The sequence below is a fragment of the Phalacrocorax carbo genome, chromosome Z, assembly GCF_963921805.1.
Source record: "Phalacrocorax carbo chromosome Z, bPhaCar2.1, whole genome shotgun sequence".
Classification (NCBI taxonomy): domain Eukaryota; kingdom Metazoa; phylum Chordata; class Aves; order Suliformes; family Phalacrocoracidae; genus Phalacrocorax; species Phalacrocorax carbo.
In genome coordinates, this window is record NC_087548.1 from 27,193,613 (window position 1) to 27,214,573 (window position 20,961).

Genomic DNA, 20,961 nt, shown 5'->3' on the forward strand with positions numbered 1-20,961 from the left:
CGCCCCCGGCCCCTGTCCCCGGCCCCGCCCCCGCCCCCGCCCCCGCCCCCGGCCCCTGTCCCCGGCCCCGCCCCCGCCCCCGCCCCCGCCCCCGGCCCCGGTCCCCGGCCCCGCCCCCGGCCCCGTCCGTGCCGCCGCCCTCGGCCGGCCCCGCCCGCCGCCACCGCCCCGTCCCGCCCGGCGGGAGGAGCCGCCCGCCTCCGCCCCGCCCCGCCCCGCCGCCCCGTCCCGTCCCCGGGGCGGTCCCCGCGGTGCGGCCCAGTTCCTGGTGGCGGGGATGGCGCGGCGGTGGTGCGTCCCGCCGCCGCTGCGGCTGCTCCTCTGCCTGCCGCTCTGCCTGCCGCGGCCGGCGGCGGCGCAGCCGCCCGCCCCGCACCTGGTGCTGGTGCTGGCCGACGACCTGGGCTGGGGGGACGTGGGCTGGCACGGCTCGGCCATCCGCACGCCGCGGCTGGACGCGCTGGGCGCGGGCGGCGTGCGGCTGGAGCGGTACTACACCCAGCCGCTCTGCACCCCCTCCCGCAGCCAGCTCCTCAGCGGCCGCTACCAGGTAGGGCGCCGGGCGAGGGGGCGCCGGCTGCTGCCGGGGCCGCTGCCCCGGCGCGGCCGTGCCCGCGGGAGAGCCGCCGGGCCTGCCGCCTCCCGCCTCGTCCCTCCCTCGCTCCTTCCCCGCTCCCTCCTTCCCCGCCTTCCCGCCGCCCGTCGCGGCGTGTCAGCAGGTAGCTGCCGGGGCCGCTTCGCTCCCGCTTCATTTCAGCATCGCTGGCTGTAGTTCCGCCTCCTGGTATGAAAAGGTGCGCTTGGGGGAAGGCTGCTGTACGAAAACCGGTTGCGTTGACGTGCAGGCAAACTTATATCGCTCGCTTTCGGCTCGGTGGCCCGGCAAGAAACTAAGCGTGAGTCCAGTGCAAGTTGTCCTGCTTCAGGAAAGCTGAAGTGCTCTCTGCGCTTCAGCTGTATTGAACAGGCAGGGCAGCGTCCCATGAAAAACACTCCTCTCGTAGTCATCGTCTGTTAGGTGCTTCTGAACTGGGCAGGCACACAGTCAAGGCGCGGACAGAAGCAGATGGGCGCTACGTGCTCGGTTTATGCAGCATGTTTTCCAATGCAGCGTTTAAATGCATCCTAACCTGTGTGTTCTCCCTCATATGGTAGCATAGGTGTCGACGTTTGTGCATCCCTTGGCGGAGTGCACAGACTGATCCTTAGGGTGTTTAGCTGCTTCATAGTCCTAGTCGTGATTTTTCCGATTTTTTCCTGTTGCACAGGTATAAGAATTGGACTTCATCATACTGCTATACTCCTCCCATCCCCCTTCTTTTTATAACAACTTTGGAAAAAAAGTGGGGGGGGGGGGGGGGGGGGGGAGAATACAGCACAGATGGAAAGGAGAAACTCACAAAGGGTTAAGTGTATTTGACAAAACTCCCCTCTTTCTCAAAAAGTCCTGCACATTCATGTTACCCATAGTGGTTTGTGGAAGAAACTGTTCAGAATTAAAGCAAATGTTATCCTGTATTAGTGGATGTTGTCTCTTGCTGTCGCAGGAAGGTTGTTCTAGGTGATACTTATTCTTTCCAAGCAACGTTTGTTCTGTTCCTGGAAACTCCAGGAGTCAATAATAAAGAACAGGAAGATGTAATTGATTTTTTTAACAACTCTTTAAATTGTTTTGTTTAAATAACCTAAAGCGTTTTTTCATTTTGACTATTTCTAGAATACAGTTTATACTCTGAAGGTGCTTATCTAGAAATGGCTCAGGGTTAACTGGACAGTGCTGTATCTGATCTTTAAAGTGGAAACTGGAAATGCTCATAGTTCAGTCCTGATTTAAATCCATCGTATTGAATCTGACTTGCTAATTTAATCATCTTCATGCTGACCTTGTTATAAATGAGTAAAAGAATATTAGAAAATTGAAGCAATTTTTCTATAAAGTCGAAGAGACATTGTGTGCAGGAAATAGTTACGTAACAAATATACAGGAGTTTTCTTTTACCCATTGAATGACTAAAAATTGCTCAGAGATTTGAAAAAGCAACCTAAATCTGGTCCTGTCTGGACCTGAAATTTTGATAGTCATCTTGCAGTCCATAAAGAAAGAAGAGCAAAGGTATTGGTTTATGAAAATGATGGGGTTTTAAAACTCATTATTATTTTCCTCTCCCTTTTATGTTTTCTGGAGACAGTGGAAGAAATTGCAATGCTTTGCTAGCTTGTGTCTTTCACTGTATTAATAATATTTTTTTGTAATACTGCATTTAAAAAACCTGGTTTTTTTCTAGCTCCTTTCTCAAAGAAAATTAGTTACTGGTAGGCCTTTTGTAAGAGTCTACTTACCCACTTGCCTAAGATCAGGGCTTATTTGATTTAAAAGTTAGTTCAAAGTGTTGCTAAAGTGATGCTTTAAAAATTAATCATGCAGCTTACTACACTGGAGTGCTTAGTGGAGTTATAAAATCCGATGTCTTGTGCTCTAGGGGGTCTAGGAGATTTTTTGCTTTGACAGAGGCAGATTGCTAGAAATATTTAGCAAATAAACAAGGTATTTATACTTGTATGTGTGTGCTTGCTGGCCTAACTTTAGGGTAGTGTGGGTTTTTTTCTGGAGGAGATAGGGGAGTTGACAGAAGTCAGCTTATAGTAGTACATGATAACTGCGGAGGCTTCTTTCATGAAGCAAAGTGTAGCACTCAGAGTATCGTTATCAGTTATGCTTTTGTGAAGAGGTGCAAAATTCACCATTTGTTAAGACTGGAAACTCGTGGAACTATTCAACATCAGATTTGGGCAGTGTCTAAAACTTGTGTTATCCCCAGTGTCCAAATGTGTTTTTTTGTGAAAGTGCTCACATTCACTTTGAGTATGTAAATAAATATATAAATGTGTATATGACGTACATTTAGAAGAATAATGCAAAAAGTGCTGTCTTGGCCTTCATCACCCTTTCCCGCGGTGACTGCTCTATGCAGGCAAAAGCTTGATAGCTTCCCCTGCCGTGGGCCTTTTTGCCCATCTCCATCGCATTTAAAATCTTTCGCTCCATGTTGAGATGTTGTCCCTACCCTTCAAGGAGAGCATAAAGGTAATTGTTACCTGTGAGGTTTTTAGATGAATCTGCAAAAGGTTTGGCTTGACTTTTTTTTGTTTTGTTTTGTTGGACTCGATTTATGCCTGGGAAGATCTTTTAAACCCCCTGTGGTGCTATTTCCTTGTCTTCCCCCATATTGCCTATGGCCTCCCCCTGCAGCTTCCTCATCTTCCTTGGTGCTACATAGGTGAAGACAGGAGGGCCTAAAACTAATGCTAGCCTCTGGTGTAGCTTTATTTCTTTTTGTATCTGCTTATAAAGTAGCCTACAGGAATGTGTTGATGTGTTGTAACTAATCTTGCATCCTTCTTTTCTCTGCTAGATCCACACAGGTTTACAACACCAGATAATTTGGCCATGCCAGCCCAGCTGTTTGCCACTGGATGAGAAACTCCTCCCAGAGCTACTTCAAGAGGCGGGATATGTTACTCACATGGTGGGGAAGTGGCATTTAGGGATGTACAGAAAAGAATGCCTTCCAACCCGCAGAGGATTTGATACTTACTTTGGTAATGGTTGGACTTAACATGGGCAATAAATGTGGTGTTAAAAAATGATGAGAAACTGCGCTATTTAGATTGTCTCTTTTGACTCTTTAGGGACCCTGGGGCTGTGGTTTCACAACTGAATTAAGCTAATGTATATCAGTTGTAATCCAGTTGCTTAAACATACGTGCCTCCTCCCATCCCTTCACAGGAGCTTTGATCTTTTTGACCGCATAGATGTAGATAGGCTGGTGTGCCTCTTGACATCTCACCCAGGGACCGAGCAGTCTCTTAATGCAGGGGCCTTAACACAGGCTGGCTCTGGGCATGGTCATTGGGTGCCCAGCATGACATTATTTTTCAGAGAATGTAGCAGTTTGATATCCTGTAATGTTCATGTAATTCCAGTAGGTGTTGATTGCAGTTAAGGGGCGTTGGATTCTTCAGCAAACTTGATGTGGTGTCTGCCCCACTGGGCACTCAAAATGGAAGAATGCAACTTGCGGCTCTTGAGCATGTTGATGTAGGCAGCCTGCCCACAAAATCTCTCCTTATGCATATGGACAAAAGCCATTTTTCCTCCTAAAAAATGTATTAGAAGTTTATATTGTATTTACAACAGAACCTCATTCTTGCTGTACATACTTGTTTGCACAAGTATACTTGAAGCTGCTGAAAAAAATTCAAGTGAAGTTCCTCCGTTTTTGGGGTTTTGTCCCCAATTTTAGTTTGGTTTTTCAGAACTTAAGAATATATTTTTGCAGATTCATCTTTTTCAGGGTATTAGGGAATAAATCTGAAATCTAATTTCCAAAGTAATAATTACTGAGATTCAAAAAAGTTTGAGAGATTTGTTTCTGGTTGATAAAAAGCAAAGGCACTCAATGCTTACAGGATAGCCCTTGATAGGAGCAAATCTATACCTCCAGAATTTTTGCGTAGTATCATTTGGGTATCTTTAAATAATAGTGTCTCTTTTTCACCAGTTGGTGTCAGCAGTGGATCAGAAGTTGCTTCACAGCTGACAAAAAATGCTTCATATTTGGATGTGTTTGAATAAAAAAAACCCCGGAACTTTCTAATAGAGGGAGAAGTCTTATGTGAAAATAGAAATACAGAAAATCATGCCAACTAAAAATCAGAGTGGTACCTGGATACACTGCCTTTGGTATCAGTGCATTAGTTTAATGCTAATGTATTTGACAATAGGTTATTAATATAAAGTCATTGAACTGCTTTCAAAATGTTTTGTGTTTTGAAATCACTACTTACATTAGCAATAAAAACTCCATGAAGTATTAAATGTTGAGCTAATTAAACCTGTCAGGGAATGTCACTACAGATGATCAAATGTTGGTTGAGTGTTTCAGCTCAGAACCACTAAAATTTTGACCTTTTTTTTTTTTTTTTTACTTTTCCCCCTGATGTATCTGTTCATATGGCATTATGCTGACACCTTTTCCTGTTCTAGGCTATCTTCTGGGGAGTGAGGATTATTATTCTCATGACCATTGCGTCCTCATCAAAGCAAAGAATATAACACGCTGTGCTCTGGACTTCCGAGATGGAGAAGAAGTTGCAACTGGTTTTAAAAACATGTACTCTACTAATATATTCACAGAAAGAGCTATAGATCTTATAGCCAATCATAAAACTGAGAAGGTACAGTCAGCAGCTGTTAGTTTGATAATTTTAGCACTAAAGAATGTTTTAAAAAATATTAATGATATATTAATGGGGAGACCTGCATATGAGCTGTCGTTGGGTGCTTTTCAGCAGGATATTTATTGCTAAATATGAGAAGTAGTGCTGGTAAGATTTGCCTTGTCTGCTGTCAGAAGCGGCTTTGGCTGCACACGCTGGTCAGTTACCTTTCTCCATTTCTTTTATAATCAAGTCATGAATTTATAGAAATGATTTAGCATGTATTTAGCTCTTCTAAAATGAGAACAGAAAGTTTAGTGGGAGAAGTTTCACAGAATGAAACTGTTCACAACTGAGTTATGAAGAAAAGATAAACCTGGTATTTTTTCCACAGCTTCACAAAAGTCCTATATCAATGTTTTATTAGTTTATATTTAGAGATTAGAAGAGAGAAGTGTAGAAGAAATCAAAACACAGTGCCTGCAGCTGTTGATGAATTAGGGCTGCTTTGCTGCAGTAACTTTTGCATTTAATACTTCGTGTTCAACTAATTTCCATTCTATCCCTTCCACCCCAGCCCCTCTTTCTCTACCTTGCTTTTCAGTCTGTCCATGAACCTCTTGAGGTCCCTGAAGAATACATGAAACCATATTCTTCCATTAAAGATGCAAAGAGGCGTCGTTATGCAGGGATGGTGACTCTTATGGATGAAGCTGTAGGAAATCTTACTGATGCTCTGAAAAGATACGGTCTTTGGGACAACACAGTTCTTGTTTTCTCTACTGGTAAGTTAATTATTCTTTCAGTAATAACTTTGATACAGTGTCTAACAGGCTGACTGCAGAGACATCTGGCCCCACTGACCTTCCTCATATATTTTCTAACTACAGAAGAGCAATGAAAGTGAAACAGGGCTTTATACCAGAAGGAGCAAGTTTCTCTCCCCACTTCTAGCGCTTTCTCAAGCATGACAAAAATAAACCCTGAGGAAGTGTCTCTGCAAATAGGGGACAGTGCTATAGAAGTGAAAACAGCATTGTAAAAACTGAGGAGTGCAGTGAAGTTGGAGGCATCTTACTTGCCACTGCAGTTACTGAGTATCTGTCAGAATTTAATCCTTACTGAGAGCGATCTACCAGATTCATTTGTCCTGGACTATAGGTTGCTGTCTGATCAGTCTATAAATTGTCACATGTTGCATGAAGCATGAACAGCCAGACAGGAAGCAGTTTGAACCCAGAACTCCTTCTTTCCCTTACTTTTATGTAACACATAATTTTTGTCTTGCTGGAAATATTTCACTGGCACCTTACTTGCATGAAGCAAAGGTCTGTTAATAAAAAGGCTTAATATGTGACCATACAGTCTAGGCTGCCAAATTACAGGCTATGTTTTTTGTATGTACTAGCACACGATCTGGTTTCTAGATTATTAGGGTAATGCAAATAATACATTACAAAGCAGTCTCCTTTGTTTCCAAATTAGGAATAAAACCTTTTTGAAATACAGCTGCTTGGCTGGGTTTCAGGAACATAGTTGTTCTTGTTTGTCTGGGAGTGGGAAATAGCCTTTCAATGCTTACAGTTGCTATTTTGCCCAGGCTTTACATATTAGGGCTCTCAAAATGGCAAATAATTCTTCTGTGAACACTTTAAAAACAACAACAAGAACAAAAAAAAAACCCCAAACCCCAAGGTCTGATGAAAAAGCAGTGATGTGTTTTGAGTTTAGCTGCTGCTTCCTATAGCACTTGGAATTTCATTTTTAATCCAAACCTGTTTGCCTTATGGTGTTCCATTTGTGTCCAGGTTTTGGCTCTAACAGGATTTGATAACTCTTTTATGCCTGTTTCTGTTTGTGCTGTTTTCATATTCAGAACTGAAAATAAGCAAAGCCATATGGAAAATGATACCAATATTTATTCCATGTGGAAAAAATCCAGTCTTTGCTGATGGGGTCCTGGTAGAGTTATTTCAGTAATGTTTGTTCAGTATGTTGTGGAATAAAATTAAAGAAGTCTGCGTTGGAATTACTGGATATGACTGAATTAAGAAGACAAATTTTTTTTTGTTTATAAAACATTTTTTCTGAACAATGACAGTATACCCTGCTTTTAACAGTAGTTATCTTGCAATCAATTACAGGTACTTTTCAACAAGAGTCAAACAGGCAGGTGAATCCGGTGTCTGCCCTATCTAACAGGACTTATTTTGCGTTAATTGACTTTTTAAACTGCGGAGAATGGAATTTAATATGATTAAAATGCGGGGAAATTGGGCCTAGATCAGGCAGGCTGGGGGGCAGTGTTCTGGGTTTTTTCAGTGTCCTTTCTTTTCTTCAAACAATTATTCTTTACAGCCATAAAATACTGCATTCATTAAAGACCCAGTTTCCAAAAAAAAACCCAACCAACCACAACCAAATGTTGAAACCATTAAGCATTAAAAAAAAGGCAAAAAATAAAGTATGAAGTCTATTCAGCTTTTCTATGTTTATTGCTTTTGCAGATGGTATGTTTTAAAATGGGCATTAGAATGTGGTTGAAAAGGAACATGAGAGAGTCTGTAATTGAGCATCTTGTGCAGAGGGTTGTTTTACATGAGATCTCCACACAGCTTTCAAGTCCTTTGTAACTGGGAGTCTTAGTGTGCACTGGTAGCTGTAATATGGCTGCATACTACATTCTATGATTCTACTTCTAGTGTTGTGTTACCTTCAGCTCTTGAGGGCATGCCTGCCCAAGGAAGCTGTGGCCCCCCTCCCTGCCCCAACTGCTTTTCTGGGACTGGGAGACCCTCCTCTTGCTCAGTACACCAGGAGAGACACATTTTCCTCTATGATCAGGAATTCTCTCCAAGGAAGTTCTTCCCATGTGGTGGACTTAAGAACCAGTTTAAGGCTTTCAGTGAAGTCTGCAAGGGAGAATCTAGGGAAGAATAAAGTGAATCCATAGTTTTAATGAGCAGTATCTATGTGTCTCCTCAGCATAGTAGTTAAAGATGCAGGATCATTAAAGCACACTCTGTTTTGTGACAAACCTGTGTGGTTTGACGACTGTAGTGCTGGAAACCTGTAGAGGACAAAGAAGCTAAGACCCTACTTTATGCTAGATTTTACTATAATCATTATTATTTATTCCTTGTTTAACTGTGACCAAAATTCACACTTGGATGTTTGCATCTCTCACTGCTTCAAAATTCTCCCCTCAAAATAATTTACAAATGATCATTTGCTATTGTGTGCTATAGCAAGTAGCATTGCAACAAACATTCAGTCTTCTGGTTGATTCCTTCACTGTGAAGTGAACGAAAGATCTCTTTAGTGGGTGTTCATTGAAATACTCTAGAACATGGTATAATCTTTGTTCTCATGGTAGATTTCCTATTATTAAACTCTTCTATGTTTCTTCCTATTTGAATATGTTACGGCTCAACCAGGATTGCCTGAAAACATGCTGGTTGGCAAATGGAAATACTGCATATTTTAAAAGGCCCTTGTAAAATGTGTAGAACTCCAGTTCCCCTTCAAAGTGACCTGATGGGGACACTGGGCCAAAAATTAAGTAATCTGGTCTTTAGTAAAGCCTGAGTCCATCCGTATATCAAGTAAATCAACATCTCTGGTGTCTTTCTGAACAGATACACAAGCTAGTTCTACAGGTAAATAAGAAAAAAAAGGATAAACTAGTTCAGTGGTACGTGATGTTACATTTGTGTATCAATGAGTAGCTTGAAAAGTCTTGACTGGTGTGATATGAAATAGAATTTGCTTTTATGGAGCACCTTTTATTCTGCAGACACAAGTAAATCTATGCTAATGAGATCAGTATTGAAAATGAAGTCATTGTTCAAGCAAAACAGACAAAAATGGATGCATCACTGGCTTGGGTACTCATGGCCTTTTTTCCACTTGAAATAAAAAAGAATGAGACATAATATTTAGTTTTCTTTTTAGGAAACATAAGAGACTATAACTACCAACTTGCCTGGAGAAGGCCTTGATTTAACATAAATAAAGGTCATAAAAAGCATTCAAGTGGTACAAATTTAACTCAGCACTATTAACACTGGCTTAGAGTCCAAATTTTGCTTCAGATATAGACCTATGATTTGAGGTAAGAAGTGGGGGTTTGCTATAAATACCATGCGTTTATACTTTCTGTAACGTATCACAAGTAATTTTGGTGAAAACTTGCCAACATTAGAGCAAAGGACTCTGACATCTTAATTTCAGTTCTGTGTTAAAGTTACTTTCCTTTGCTTTATTTACATTTCAGCTTTTTAATATACTAAATAACTTTGGAGCAAAACTCCTGACTGCTTTTTCTTCCCATGTGTCTGTTCATTCCTAAATGTGGATTAGCACTGCAGTTTCTGGGAGTTGTCGTAAGAGGGCTTCGAACAGTAAAATATGTGGAACTTTTCAAGCCTTGGTTTACATTGCTAAGAGGAAACCACATAAATCCTTTCCATAATGAGGCATGTGACAGTGATGACTGTTTTCACTCCAAAAGAGGGTCTTTTTATCATTTTAGAATTGTGATTAATAAGAGCACAGATTGTTTAGGACATACTTACTGATGTTTATACCGTCTCTCCCTCTCTCACCCCCCTTGGTATGTTTTCCCCCAAAATTTCATATATAAAGGCTATTTCTCTGTCTCTTTTATTTTTCTTTCCCTGCCGCCTCCCCCCCATCCCCCCCCCCCCCCCCCCAGCATATTGTGGCTTTTGTCTAATAAAATGTCAGGATTTATTTTTACTTATTTCCAGCTCCTACTTTGGTAGAAACCAGGGATCTGACTTTCACTGGTTCCCTATGGGCAGTTTTTTATCTTCTCCATGATGTCTTTGTTCCTGAATGAACTGTTCTTTCTCTTTTGCTGGTAGAGGACTTCAGAGAGACTTTTAATTGCAGATTGTTCCAAGCCAACTGAAGGACAGATTGGTTAGAGCAGTTACTTTCTGGCTGTGGTGTCAGAGATGCTAATTTTGAAGGTTGTGTTGTCAGATTGTTTTAGTAAACCTGCTTAATTACAGATCTGAAGACCTGCTTTAATTGGTCTTGTCAGGAGGTTCTGAGAGGTTCGGTGCATTGCCAGTGAGGAAGATGCTGGGGCATCTACTGCCATAGCGTTTGCTGCTTCGTAACAGGCGCTTAGCTGCAAGCACCTTCAATCAAACTAGTTATTTGAGTCCATATATTCCCAAATACTAGTTTTCTATTTCTTGATTATTTAAGCTTGTTATTATACAGGCAAAAGTTGTGATTAATCAGTGTACTTGAATGGGTCAGAGTTGTTGCATGTCAATGATAAATAGTGAAAGGTGCATGTAGTTGGTATTTTATACTCCAGTGTTTGCTTTTGTTCTTTTTTTAGCCTTTTCCACATTAAAGTGAGGATGGTAAGAATAAATCTTTTAGAACTAAAAGAATATATTTTCTGCCATATGATGGAGATAATAGTAGTAAGACATCTATACTGATTTGTAAGAATATATTATCAAAGGCAGAAATGTTACCTTATGATGGGAATTAATTTCAAAATGAAAACCGAGAAGATGTTGCTAGTCAATATATTACAATTTTTCCCCCGTTTTAAAATCCTATGGAAACCCAAAATGTTTTGAAGGCAATGTTTATTATTCTTCCCTTCTTTCTAGCATTAACCCTTCCCCATCACCCTGCTTTTTCCAGCCAAAACGTTAACACTCCAAAACCGAGTTCCTGAACAGACAGTGACCTTCTGCCAGAGGCCCTTGCTTCTTTATTTCCTCTGTGTTTAAAAATTCCAGCATAGGTGGAACCTTGAATTTTTCTTCCTATCTTTAGCAAATGCCAGCGCTTAAAGTGAAATTCAATGAAACTCAGAAGTGAATTTTGCCCAGAGCTGCAAGCTGGCCATTTTTGCATAAAGTTTTGACATAAGCATGCTAATAATTATCCTAGCAAATCTTTTTTCAGACTGAGATGAGTGTTGAAGCAACTCATTTTACTTGTTAATGTTTAATAATTTCCCACAGCTCTCCAATGGTTGTCTTGAACTATGATTACTATTAGACTATACTACTATGTTCTCCATAACAGTGTTTAAGAAGCCATTATTCTTTGTGTCAGAATCTTCTACATCTAAAGCAGAGGTCAGGTTCAGTGCTCTGTCACTGGGACAAGGCCGAAGTTTTTTCAACTATGTCTCGTTTAACTTGCTTACTGCAGACATATCAACAGGTCGTCAGGTTATTCCCATTGGTTTTAGGTTAAAATTTCTCTCTGTGTTTCTCTTGTGTTTAGCGATGGCAAATACTAGCATAGACCTGACGCAGCAGGGTCTGTAGCCACTGAGACCTGTTTAATTACTGAGACCGCTTACAATGAAAGCAGTCGTCTGCAACTGTCTGTGCTAGGATTGCTCCTATCATGAAAGCTGTACTGTGAGGAAAAAAAAATAATTCTACAGGATGAAAAAGGGCATTGTTCATGCAGCTTTTGTAGGGTTAAATTTGTAACTATAGGAATCTTGTGTACATCAAATGCATTTTTTTTCCATGACATCAATTTCTCGCCCCTCTGCCCTATTGGGAGAATAAAGAGACAGTTCTGGTGAGTTACAAAAAACCGTAGAGGTTGATTTATCTGAGCACGACTCAGTAAAAGTTGTTCTGTAAATGGTCAGTAAAGTTGCTCAGTAAATGGTGCTCTCATGCAGGAGGGGTATTATGTTCCCTTGATGGAAAGTAAAAGCCCTGTGGGTGTATTTAAAGCACAACAAGAATTACATTAGCAGAATTTTATAGTAGAAGGTGTAGTTTTCTGCTTCTTTTTTCCATCTAATGGAAAGGCTTTCAGTAGTTCTTCCATCACACACGCATAAAAGTCTGTATTAAGCACTGAAAATATCAATGCATCAGCACTCTGAAGACACTTTTTTTAGTGGCTTTTCTGCTGCTTATATTGAACCTTCAAAGTTACTCTTTCCACTGAAAGTACACAGCATCACACAGCAGTATACAAAATGTTTTTTCACCAACTGATCTTAACCAAATTATTTTGGTTTGTTTCACTGGAAATATGTTTTGTGTTAGACATCAGAGGAAGTGTGCTTGCATTTCTGTCACACTTGCAGCATGATTGAAAAATGCAGCAACAAATGAATCTTTCAGACACAATATGGGGAAGTAGGGAAGAACTTGAGTTCAAATTAAGGGCAAAGTTATTCTCTAATTCATGCTGTGAGTCTCTTATCCGTAGTGTAGATCTCTGCTGTGTATTCTGTACTTTTTTTTTTTTTTAATGAAACCTCAATGGGAGTTCTGCACTTGGAACACTTACAGAATAAGCATTATTCATGCTGTGAAGATCAGAGGGGAGAAATTTTCCCCAAATGTGATCCTTTACTGCTATTATCGACAGTGCGCTCTGTTTAACTGTGAGTCACAACCATGAGCTTAAATCACACAAAGGAAGGGCTCTGAAGTCCTGTTCTGTGACCTAGACTTTCAGCAAGAATGTTGGAGGTCAAAAATGAGATGCATTTACAGAGCTGTGCATTGAAGCTGTCTGGTGCTTGCTCGTATTATGTCTGGCACTAGTAAGTGCTATTTAATTCCCTTTCATATATATGAAATTCACACAGAAAATTAAAAAAAAAAAGCAACAGCTAACTGGCTGCTTGTTTTGTTGATATTGGCAACTGATTGTAGTGTTACATCCAAACTTCTGTGTACAAGAATTTTGCATGTAGACTTGTCTCCTGCTTATATCCATCACTTCATTTTAAAATAAGTACATATTAAATGGTACATAGTGGTATCATGTCTGCTAAATAACTGAGGGCATGGGGTGGGTAACTATTGTATCAATGTTGCTTATATTTCCCCTTTATTGCTTTTTATTACTATGAACTACTGACTGCCTCCGTAATTTCAATAGTATTTAAAACAAAATCATATGAAGCCCATTTTTGCATTATGGAAAGGAGATGTTGGCACTTCAGGTAAACAAAACTGCTGGGGTTCAGCTTTCCTGTAGTCTCCCCATCAGAAACAGGCAACAGCAAGAAAGGTATAGGGATATGGGATTTGTCCCACCTTCTGTATTTTGTTTATCTTTGTCTGAGTTTGTTTGCATGTTGCATGTTACTCCTTTTATTTACTTTTAGTTGCAAACTTCAGAAATCTGCTTTGTAGAAATATCGTAGGTAGCGTGAGTCACTTCATTGACATGCTCTCTTTTCAACAATACCGAGACACTAACATTGTTAAATTTGCTTCTTAAACTCTGTAAGATACATATGAAATAATTTCACAGTTAACTTTTAATATACTTTCCAGTTCTGCTTCAGTTGGATGGACCCTCACACTGACCTCCATATGGTTCTGATTAAGTAGAAGAGCATTATTGCTCATAAAGCCCCAGCCCTTCGGAGGAACACTAGATACACAACATGTAACAAACATTTACTGAATTGAACTGTGGATGAATTGGATATGGCATCTTAGTTCTGCCATCTTTTTTCTATACTTGTTATACTGATTATTGTTTAGTTGTTGTGGATTAAAGGAACATATGTGTTCACTAGTATTCAAGATTGAATTGCATTTGATTTTTAAAATGCAATATTACAGTATCAGAGAGAAAAATTTAAAAATCCATATTGGAAAACAAAGCCAGAATTACACAAAGGATAGAAAGAAGCAACATCATCTGACATCCAGTTTAGTGGTTTGTACTGTTTTGGCTCAGAGAGACAAAGGTGGTTGAAAATCTCTCCTTAATCCATCATCCCCTGTAATTCATACTCTGTTAAGGAAATTGTGCTGCCTGGCTCATGGTGGCACAGTGGTAGGATCACCTTAGATGTTGTGAGATTCAGTATTAGAAGTGTGTTTCTATTTTGCTTCTTACAACTTGTAAAATCTCCTAATGCAGTAGCACAAAAAGAAGAGAGTAAAAAAGTCCCAAAACCATGTGAATTTGAGCTGCTTTTTACGCTTTCATCATTCTAAGCTCAGGTGTTGCACAATGGAAATGTATCAGAACGTTGAGCAGAGGGAAGGAATTTGCTCCTTCCTTATTTTCTAGGACCCGGTGGGTATGGGTTTCTGTCCATTTCCCTGGTTGCCCGTCTTAGGTAGCCAAATGGTGAAATGTCTCGCATTTTCTCGTGGGAGACTGTCTTCTAATGTAACACCACAGGTGATTTCAAAAAAGCTTAGGAAAAATTTGAGTAAATAAGCTTTCTTTGTTTTTCCTCACAGCTATTTCTTGCATGACTTTCAGTATATCTTCCTCGCTCTGTACATCGTTTTAGTCTGCTGCCATGAGTTTACATATGTATAAGGTACTACTAAATTACCAAATACTATTAAAGGTACTAAATATTAAGATACAGCCAAATACATGCCATTTACTGGTGAACTAGTTTCTTAACCAACATTAACAAAGGAGATCGCTACAACATCACTTTTGTATATTGCCATTGTTCTTTCAGAATCTAAATTTCTGCTATAACCACCTTTTGAACATTGAATATGCAAGGAAAAGAGAAATACTGCTCTTAGTATCACTAGAAATCACTCAACGGAGTGGATGTGTACTAAATCTATCACAAAGAGCACTAATATTTTTTAATATCTGGTATTATCTGTCTGGAACTGAGGAAAAAAAGGAGAGTTTATGATCTTTGGAAGAAGAGTCAGGCAACTTGAGGACTACAAAGATGCCAAGAGATTATGCAGGGAGAAAATTAGAAGGGCCAAAGCCCAACTACATCTTAATCTGACTACTGTCATAAAAGGCAATAAAAAAGTGTTTCTACAAATATGTTTGCACCAAAAGGTGGGCAAAGGTGAATCTCCATCCTTTACTGGATGCGGAGCAAAACTTAATGACAAAGGATGAGGAAAAGGCTGAGGTACATAAAGACTGAGGCAAAGACATTAACATTAAGACCACCTGTTCTCTGAGTACCCAGTCCCCTGACCTGAAAGACGGTGAACAGGATTAAGACCCTATAATCCAAGGGGAAATGGTTCACAACCTGCTACAGCACTTAAAAACATGCAAGTCTATGGGGCTGGGTGGGATCCATCCAAGGGTACTGAGGGAACAGCAAAAGTATTCACCAAGCCACTTCCAATCATTTCTCAGAAGTCCTAGCAAACCAGGCAGGTCCCAGTTGTCTGGAAGTCAGCAAGTGTGACACCCACCTACAGAAAGGGCGGAAGGGGGATCTGGGGAACTACAGGCCTGTCAATCTGGCCTCAGTGCCAGGAAGGGTTATGGAGCTGATCATCTTGAGTACCATCACGCAGCATGTACGGGACAACCAGGTGTCAGGCACAGTCAGCATGAGTTTATGAAAGGCAGGTCCTGCTTAACTAAGTTGATATGTGATGAGTTGACCCACGTAATGGGTGAGGGTAAGGGTGTAAATGCTGTGTGCCTGGACTTCCGTAAAACCTTTGACACTGTCTCCCACAGCATTCTCCTAGACAAGCTGGAGGCCCATGGCCTAGAGAGGTGTACTCTTTGCTGGGTATAAAACTGGCTGGATGGCCAAGCCCAGAGAGTTGTGGTGAATGGAGCTAAATCCAGTTGGCAGCTTGTCACAAGTGGTGTTCCCCAGGGCTCATTTTTGGGGCCAGTCTTATTTAATATCTTTTTCTTAATGATCTGGATGAGGAAATTAAGTGCACCCTCACAGTAAGTTTGCAGACAACACCAAATTGGGTTGGAGTGTTGATCTGCCTGAGGGTAGGAAGGCTCTGCAGAGGGACCTGGACAGGGTGGATCGATGGGCTAAGGCCAGCTGTATGAGGTTCAAAAAAGGTGAGTGTCTGGTCCTGCACTTGGGTCACAACAGCCCGTGCAACATTACAGACCTGGGGAAGAGTGTCTGGAAAGCTGTCCAGCGGAAAAGGACCTGGGGGTACTGGTCGACAGCCGGCTGAACATGAGCCGTCAGCATGCCCAGGTGGCCAAGAAGGCCAACAGCATCCTGGCTTGTATCAGGAATGGTGTGGCCAGCAGGAGTAGGGAAGTGATTGTGCCCCTTGGCACTGGTGAGGCTGCACCTCAAATACTGTGTTCAGTTTTGGACCCATCAGAAGAAGGCAGCCATTGAGGTCCTGGATTGTGTCCAAAGAACAGTGAAGCTGGTGAAGGGTCAAGAGCACAAGTGTTATGAGGAGCAGCTGAGGGAACTGGGGTTGTTTAGCCTGGAGAAAAGGAGGCTGAGGGGAGACCTTATCGCTCTCTACAGCTACCTGAAAGGAGGTTGTAGTGAGGCGGGTGTTGGTCTCTTCTTCCAAGTAGCAAGCAGTAGGATGAGAGGAAATGGCCTCAAGCTGTGCCCGGGGAGGTTTATATTGGATATTAGGAAAAATTTCTTCACAGAAAACGTTGTCAAACATTGGAACGGGCTGCCCAGGGAAGTGGTTGAGTCACCATCCCTGGAGGTGTTCACAAAACATGTAGATGTGGCATGTATATGTGTGTTTAGGAGGCCTGGGGGTGTTGGGTTGATGGTTGGACTTGATGATCTTAGAGGTCTTTTCCAACCTTAATTGTTCTATGATTTTTTTTTGTTTTTCTGCTTCATTCTAGTATCAGGAATGGAACAGGAAAAAAGTTAATCCTTTAAGGACTGAGTTTCCACGATAAACTTTCTCAGGAATGATCATTAAGCATATAAACATAAAAACCAAAATTCCCACCAAAACAGAATGCACAGTTTGACTATTGTTTTGAAGTTTATAGTTATTTCTGTTGTGCATATGAACAGATCCCCTTAAAAATGGCTGACAGTTATATATCTGAGCACTGAATGTGGTCTGCAAAGCTAAGTAGTTACCAAGAAAAGAGATTTCACAGTCCATTGCTGAAAAAGGCATTCATAGCAACCGGTTAAAAATGCTGCTTAGATGATTAAAGGGAAAGAAAATTTTTAATCTAAACATCCATTTCTCTTAATTACCTGTGTTTCTATGTCACTATGTTACCTTATCAAATAATCCCTTTCCTTCCCTGTAAGCTTGATTGTGTTTAGCAAAAGCTGAGGTACCTGTTGTGAGAGGCTTGGACATTGCTGAATGTACCTATACAAGACATGCATTTTTTGTCTTGTCCATGCATGCTGAATAAACCTAGGTGTACAGGAGACTGAATAGTTGCAGCATATCACAAAGTAATCAACCTCCCCTCTTGCTCCCCCAGAATTTTAAGACTACTGTTATAAAGAGTATTATTTTCTTTACTCTTTTATTGGTGTATTTGGTTTAGGGAATTGTTGGATGGAATTTCAATTTTTGTGGTTTATATGCTTGGTGAGAGAGTTAGCTTAGGGGCAGATACTTCTTACTAAGGTGCATGCTGCTGTTTTTTCAAATGTCCGGTGTAGTAAGTAATAACTAAAGCGTTTTGTTTCATTTTTATGTCTTGATGCCAGTGGACGTGTGTTTCTTTCTGCTAGTGAATTGAGCCAATATATTCTGGGTATAGCTGGGGCCCCAAATGATTAAAAACTTGAACCACTCCTCTCAAACAAAAGTGATGTGAAAAACAGATGTCAATCTGTCCAGTTGCCGGAATCAAGTCATAGTTTGCGCTGTGTAAAGCCAATGCATGTGCCTAAACTTAATATTAAGGAGAAGAAAAGACCTCTGTCTTATAGCGATTAAATATAAAAGTTGTAGGCACACAGGAGGAGGTGGTCTACTGATGGATGAGCAAGGATCAGCTGAAAAGTTCCTGACACTGAAGAGTGGCCCTGTCTCTCCTGCTGCTAGGAGTGGACTTTTTAATTCCCTGTGTTGAGGTTGCTGCTGTTCCTGGGCTGGTTGGAGCATTAAACACAGGGCAGTCTTCCCTGGCTTCAGGCAGTGGTGTTGGAAGGTGCCCAACTGAACCACCTTCTTGTGTGCAGGCTTGACTGGACCGCACACAGCCCTCTTCTTCCTCCCCAGCTTTTCTCCCAAAACCTTTCACAGCTGTATCCTGATGTGCTAAACCACTTAAATTAGCTCCGCATTGCTCTGTTTATTGTGTGCCAGAGAAGTGACAGAAGGCAATCGGAACAGCCCCCCCTCAAGTAAACACCAAGAAAGAGGGGGTACAGGATATTAGATGGAAAATGTAGGTTCTGGGCACAACCCTGAGGCTTTAATGCCTGTATATTACTTTATTTGTTTCTGCTGTTTGCATGTAATTCTAAGTTTTGGCAGCTTCATATCCCTGGAAATGTTTTGAGTTTTTTTTTTTTCTTTTAAAAGGAAAAAAAAAAAAGCGTTGGGTCAAAGTAATTTCTTCCCTCCCCTTCAGAATACGAAACTGGAGAAAAGTGAAATAATGGTCCCCTAAGGCTGGCAGCCTTCCCCGCAGGCCACGCACACTTTAACGCTTCTGCTGTATCTGAAGTCAGGGACATCTTTTCTTGTACACAACTCTGATCAGCAATAGATCTAAAACTAGTTTTCTGCCAGCTTCTGTCCTCATGTGTTGGAATTGGATCCTATTTTCTTACCTTACAGCTGCAGCCTAAAGCACAAAACCATCAGGCCTGAGGTCAGGTATTTTCCATACATCTGGAAGTATGGGTGCATTAGTTTTGGCTGATTGCTGCTTATACAGGGTGTCCATAAGCACAGTAACAGTGGCGCGACTTCCTGCTTTTTTTCCTCCAAAACCTGCTATAAATATGCCTCCTAATTAGATCCATAACCTTGTTTGGATAACAGCACTAGATTTGTTCTAAGAGAGTCACGCTGATTCCAGAAGCAGAGGAAGAAGCCCAAATGTATTAAAAATAAACTTCCGAATGCTTTTACTGAATAAAAACACCTAGATGTTTCCAGCTATTGGACAGTCTCTGCACTTAGAAAATGTAATGCTTGAAATTCAGTGCTTCCCAGCATACTTGCGATCATTTGTCAGTCCTATCCAGTCCGCCTTTTATTGAGAGTCTGTCTACCATATGGACATGTCCCTTTCTGTGTGGTAGGGAGAGAGGGGGGATGCACTTGGAAACTAAACATTTCTCAGAGTTACAACACTTATTTATTTTAAAAGGAAAGAGGGAGCATGTGGGAGTGACTCAATTGTTCCTTTTAGCAAAGAGAAGGTACCTTACTTCCACTCTCATCTTCACAAAGGAATTAATTTATTATTCAGAAGCAAGAAACTGGAAAAAGTACCGGGAATTATTATGGACCATTTTTCCCCTTCAAACATTTTTGCACATATTTCATGCTAGATTACATGCTGTTGATTGCTTTAGTATGGCAGTAGCCTTTAGTTTCAGGGGTATCAGGAACTTAAAAGGTTAATTTTTCTCATTATTTTGAAGATGCTTTAGTTTGATAATACATTGAAATGCCCAATCTGCATTATAAAATAAAACAGAGATATTTTTTTTTCTGGTCTGTACTCACTTTTAAAATACCGTGTGGCTTTAGAGAAGCCTTTCAAACAGAGCTTGGCATGGTTTATGTGTGAGACAGATGTGCACTAGATCAGCTTACTGCAGGGGCCCAAGAGGAGAAATTACAGGGTATGGGAGTTTTCTCTTGCAGCTTCAGAAAAATTATCAATTCAAAAAAGTAAGAGCTTTAGCACAGGTGGAAAACAGAAGAAAAAGGCTGGGGCATGCCAATGTTGGATTTGAAAAGTACTGTAGATACAGTAAGAGTATTTGGCAAGTATTTTGTAACTATTTTCAGGAAAAAATCTAAGTGTTCAGGAAAAAATCTAAGAGATCTAAGTGTTTGGAGCCAGGAGCCAGAAGTGTTAGGCTAGATCTTTAAGGACTCTAGTGGTTGGTTAAAGTTATTAAGCACCAGTACATGATAAATGATTAGTGAATTGAGTTGTGATATCTAACTGTGTTTATGTGCTCCTAGATGCTTAAATTAAGTTTGTTCTTACTTTGCCCTTGCAGATTTATGACTTCTAATGCTTTCTTTGTGCTGTGTTCTGAATAGGATAAAAAAGTGGGTGCATAGTCAAAGACTTTCTTGGCACAACGCACTTGATTTTTTTTATTTTTTTTTTTTTTTTTACTGTATACTTCCTTTAAGGGTTGGTTGGTTATTTCTTGCTCTGTGGATATACAAGTTATATGTATACAGATCTGTTAAACTTTTCGATGGCTGTGTTAAAAAATGAACCTAGGTATTCAAAAGAAGTTATGTATTTAAATTTATTAACATTATCATAAAATATTTTGCAAGTTGATTTTTTTTGTCATATCAGGCAGTTTTGGTCTTTCGTTACTTATTGATAGAATGTATTTATGCAGAATTCATTGTGCTGTAGATATACAATGCAAAATAGTCCAGAAATACTTATCCTATTGGATTGTTGTGCTGAAAGAGATCTTTTGAATTTTCTGTTAAGGCTGTTATTTTTCTTACAGGAAATAATTAATTACTGCTGTATTTTCCAGAGTTATTGCTGAAAATATTTTTCCATACTCTTGGATTACAATTTGTTCTACAAATACCAAAAACAATTGTTAAACTTACTGTGATAATTAGGATTACTAGGACACATACTTAGGTTTACAGTTCTGCCATTGTAATTGAGGTTGTGTAATATGTATCACAAACCTAGACCTCCGAAGAGCGAGAACAGAAGTTTTAGAATAAATAGAAGTTAAGGACAGTTTATGTAAACCCTGCATATTTTAATGAGGTATTCTCACTGTCTAAAACAATTTGCACACTAAATGTAGTCAGTGAGGG

The 20,961-nt window shown here is 40.6% G+C and overlaps 1 protein-coding gene across 1 annotated transcript in view; it reads left to right on the forward strand.

Moving 5' to 3' along the window:
• The first annotated feature begins 237 nt into the window (after nucleotides 1–237).
• ARSB (arylsulfatase B) overlaps nucleotides 238–20,961 on the forward strand; it is a 63,969-nt gene continuing 43,245 nt past the window's right edge. The window contains exons 1-4 of the mRNA XM_064438653.1: nucleotides 238–550; nucleotides 3,414–3,600; nucleotides 5,049–5,239; nucleotides 5,799–6,006. Of these exons, the coding sequence (XP_064294723.1) occupies nucleotides 278–550; nucleotides 3,414–3,600; nucleotides 5,049–5,239; nucleotides 5,799–6,006 (859 nt within the window). The 5' untranslated portion in view covers nucleotides 238–277. The remainder of the gene's footprint in view (nucleotides 551–3,413; nucleotides 3,601–5,048; nucleotides 5,240–5,798; nucleotides 6,007–20,961) is intronic.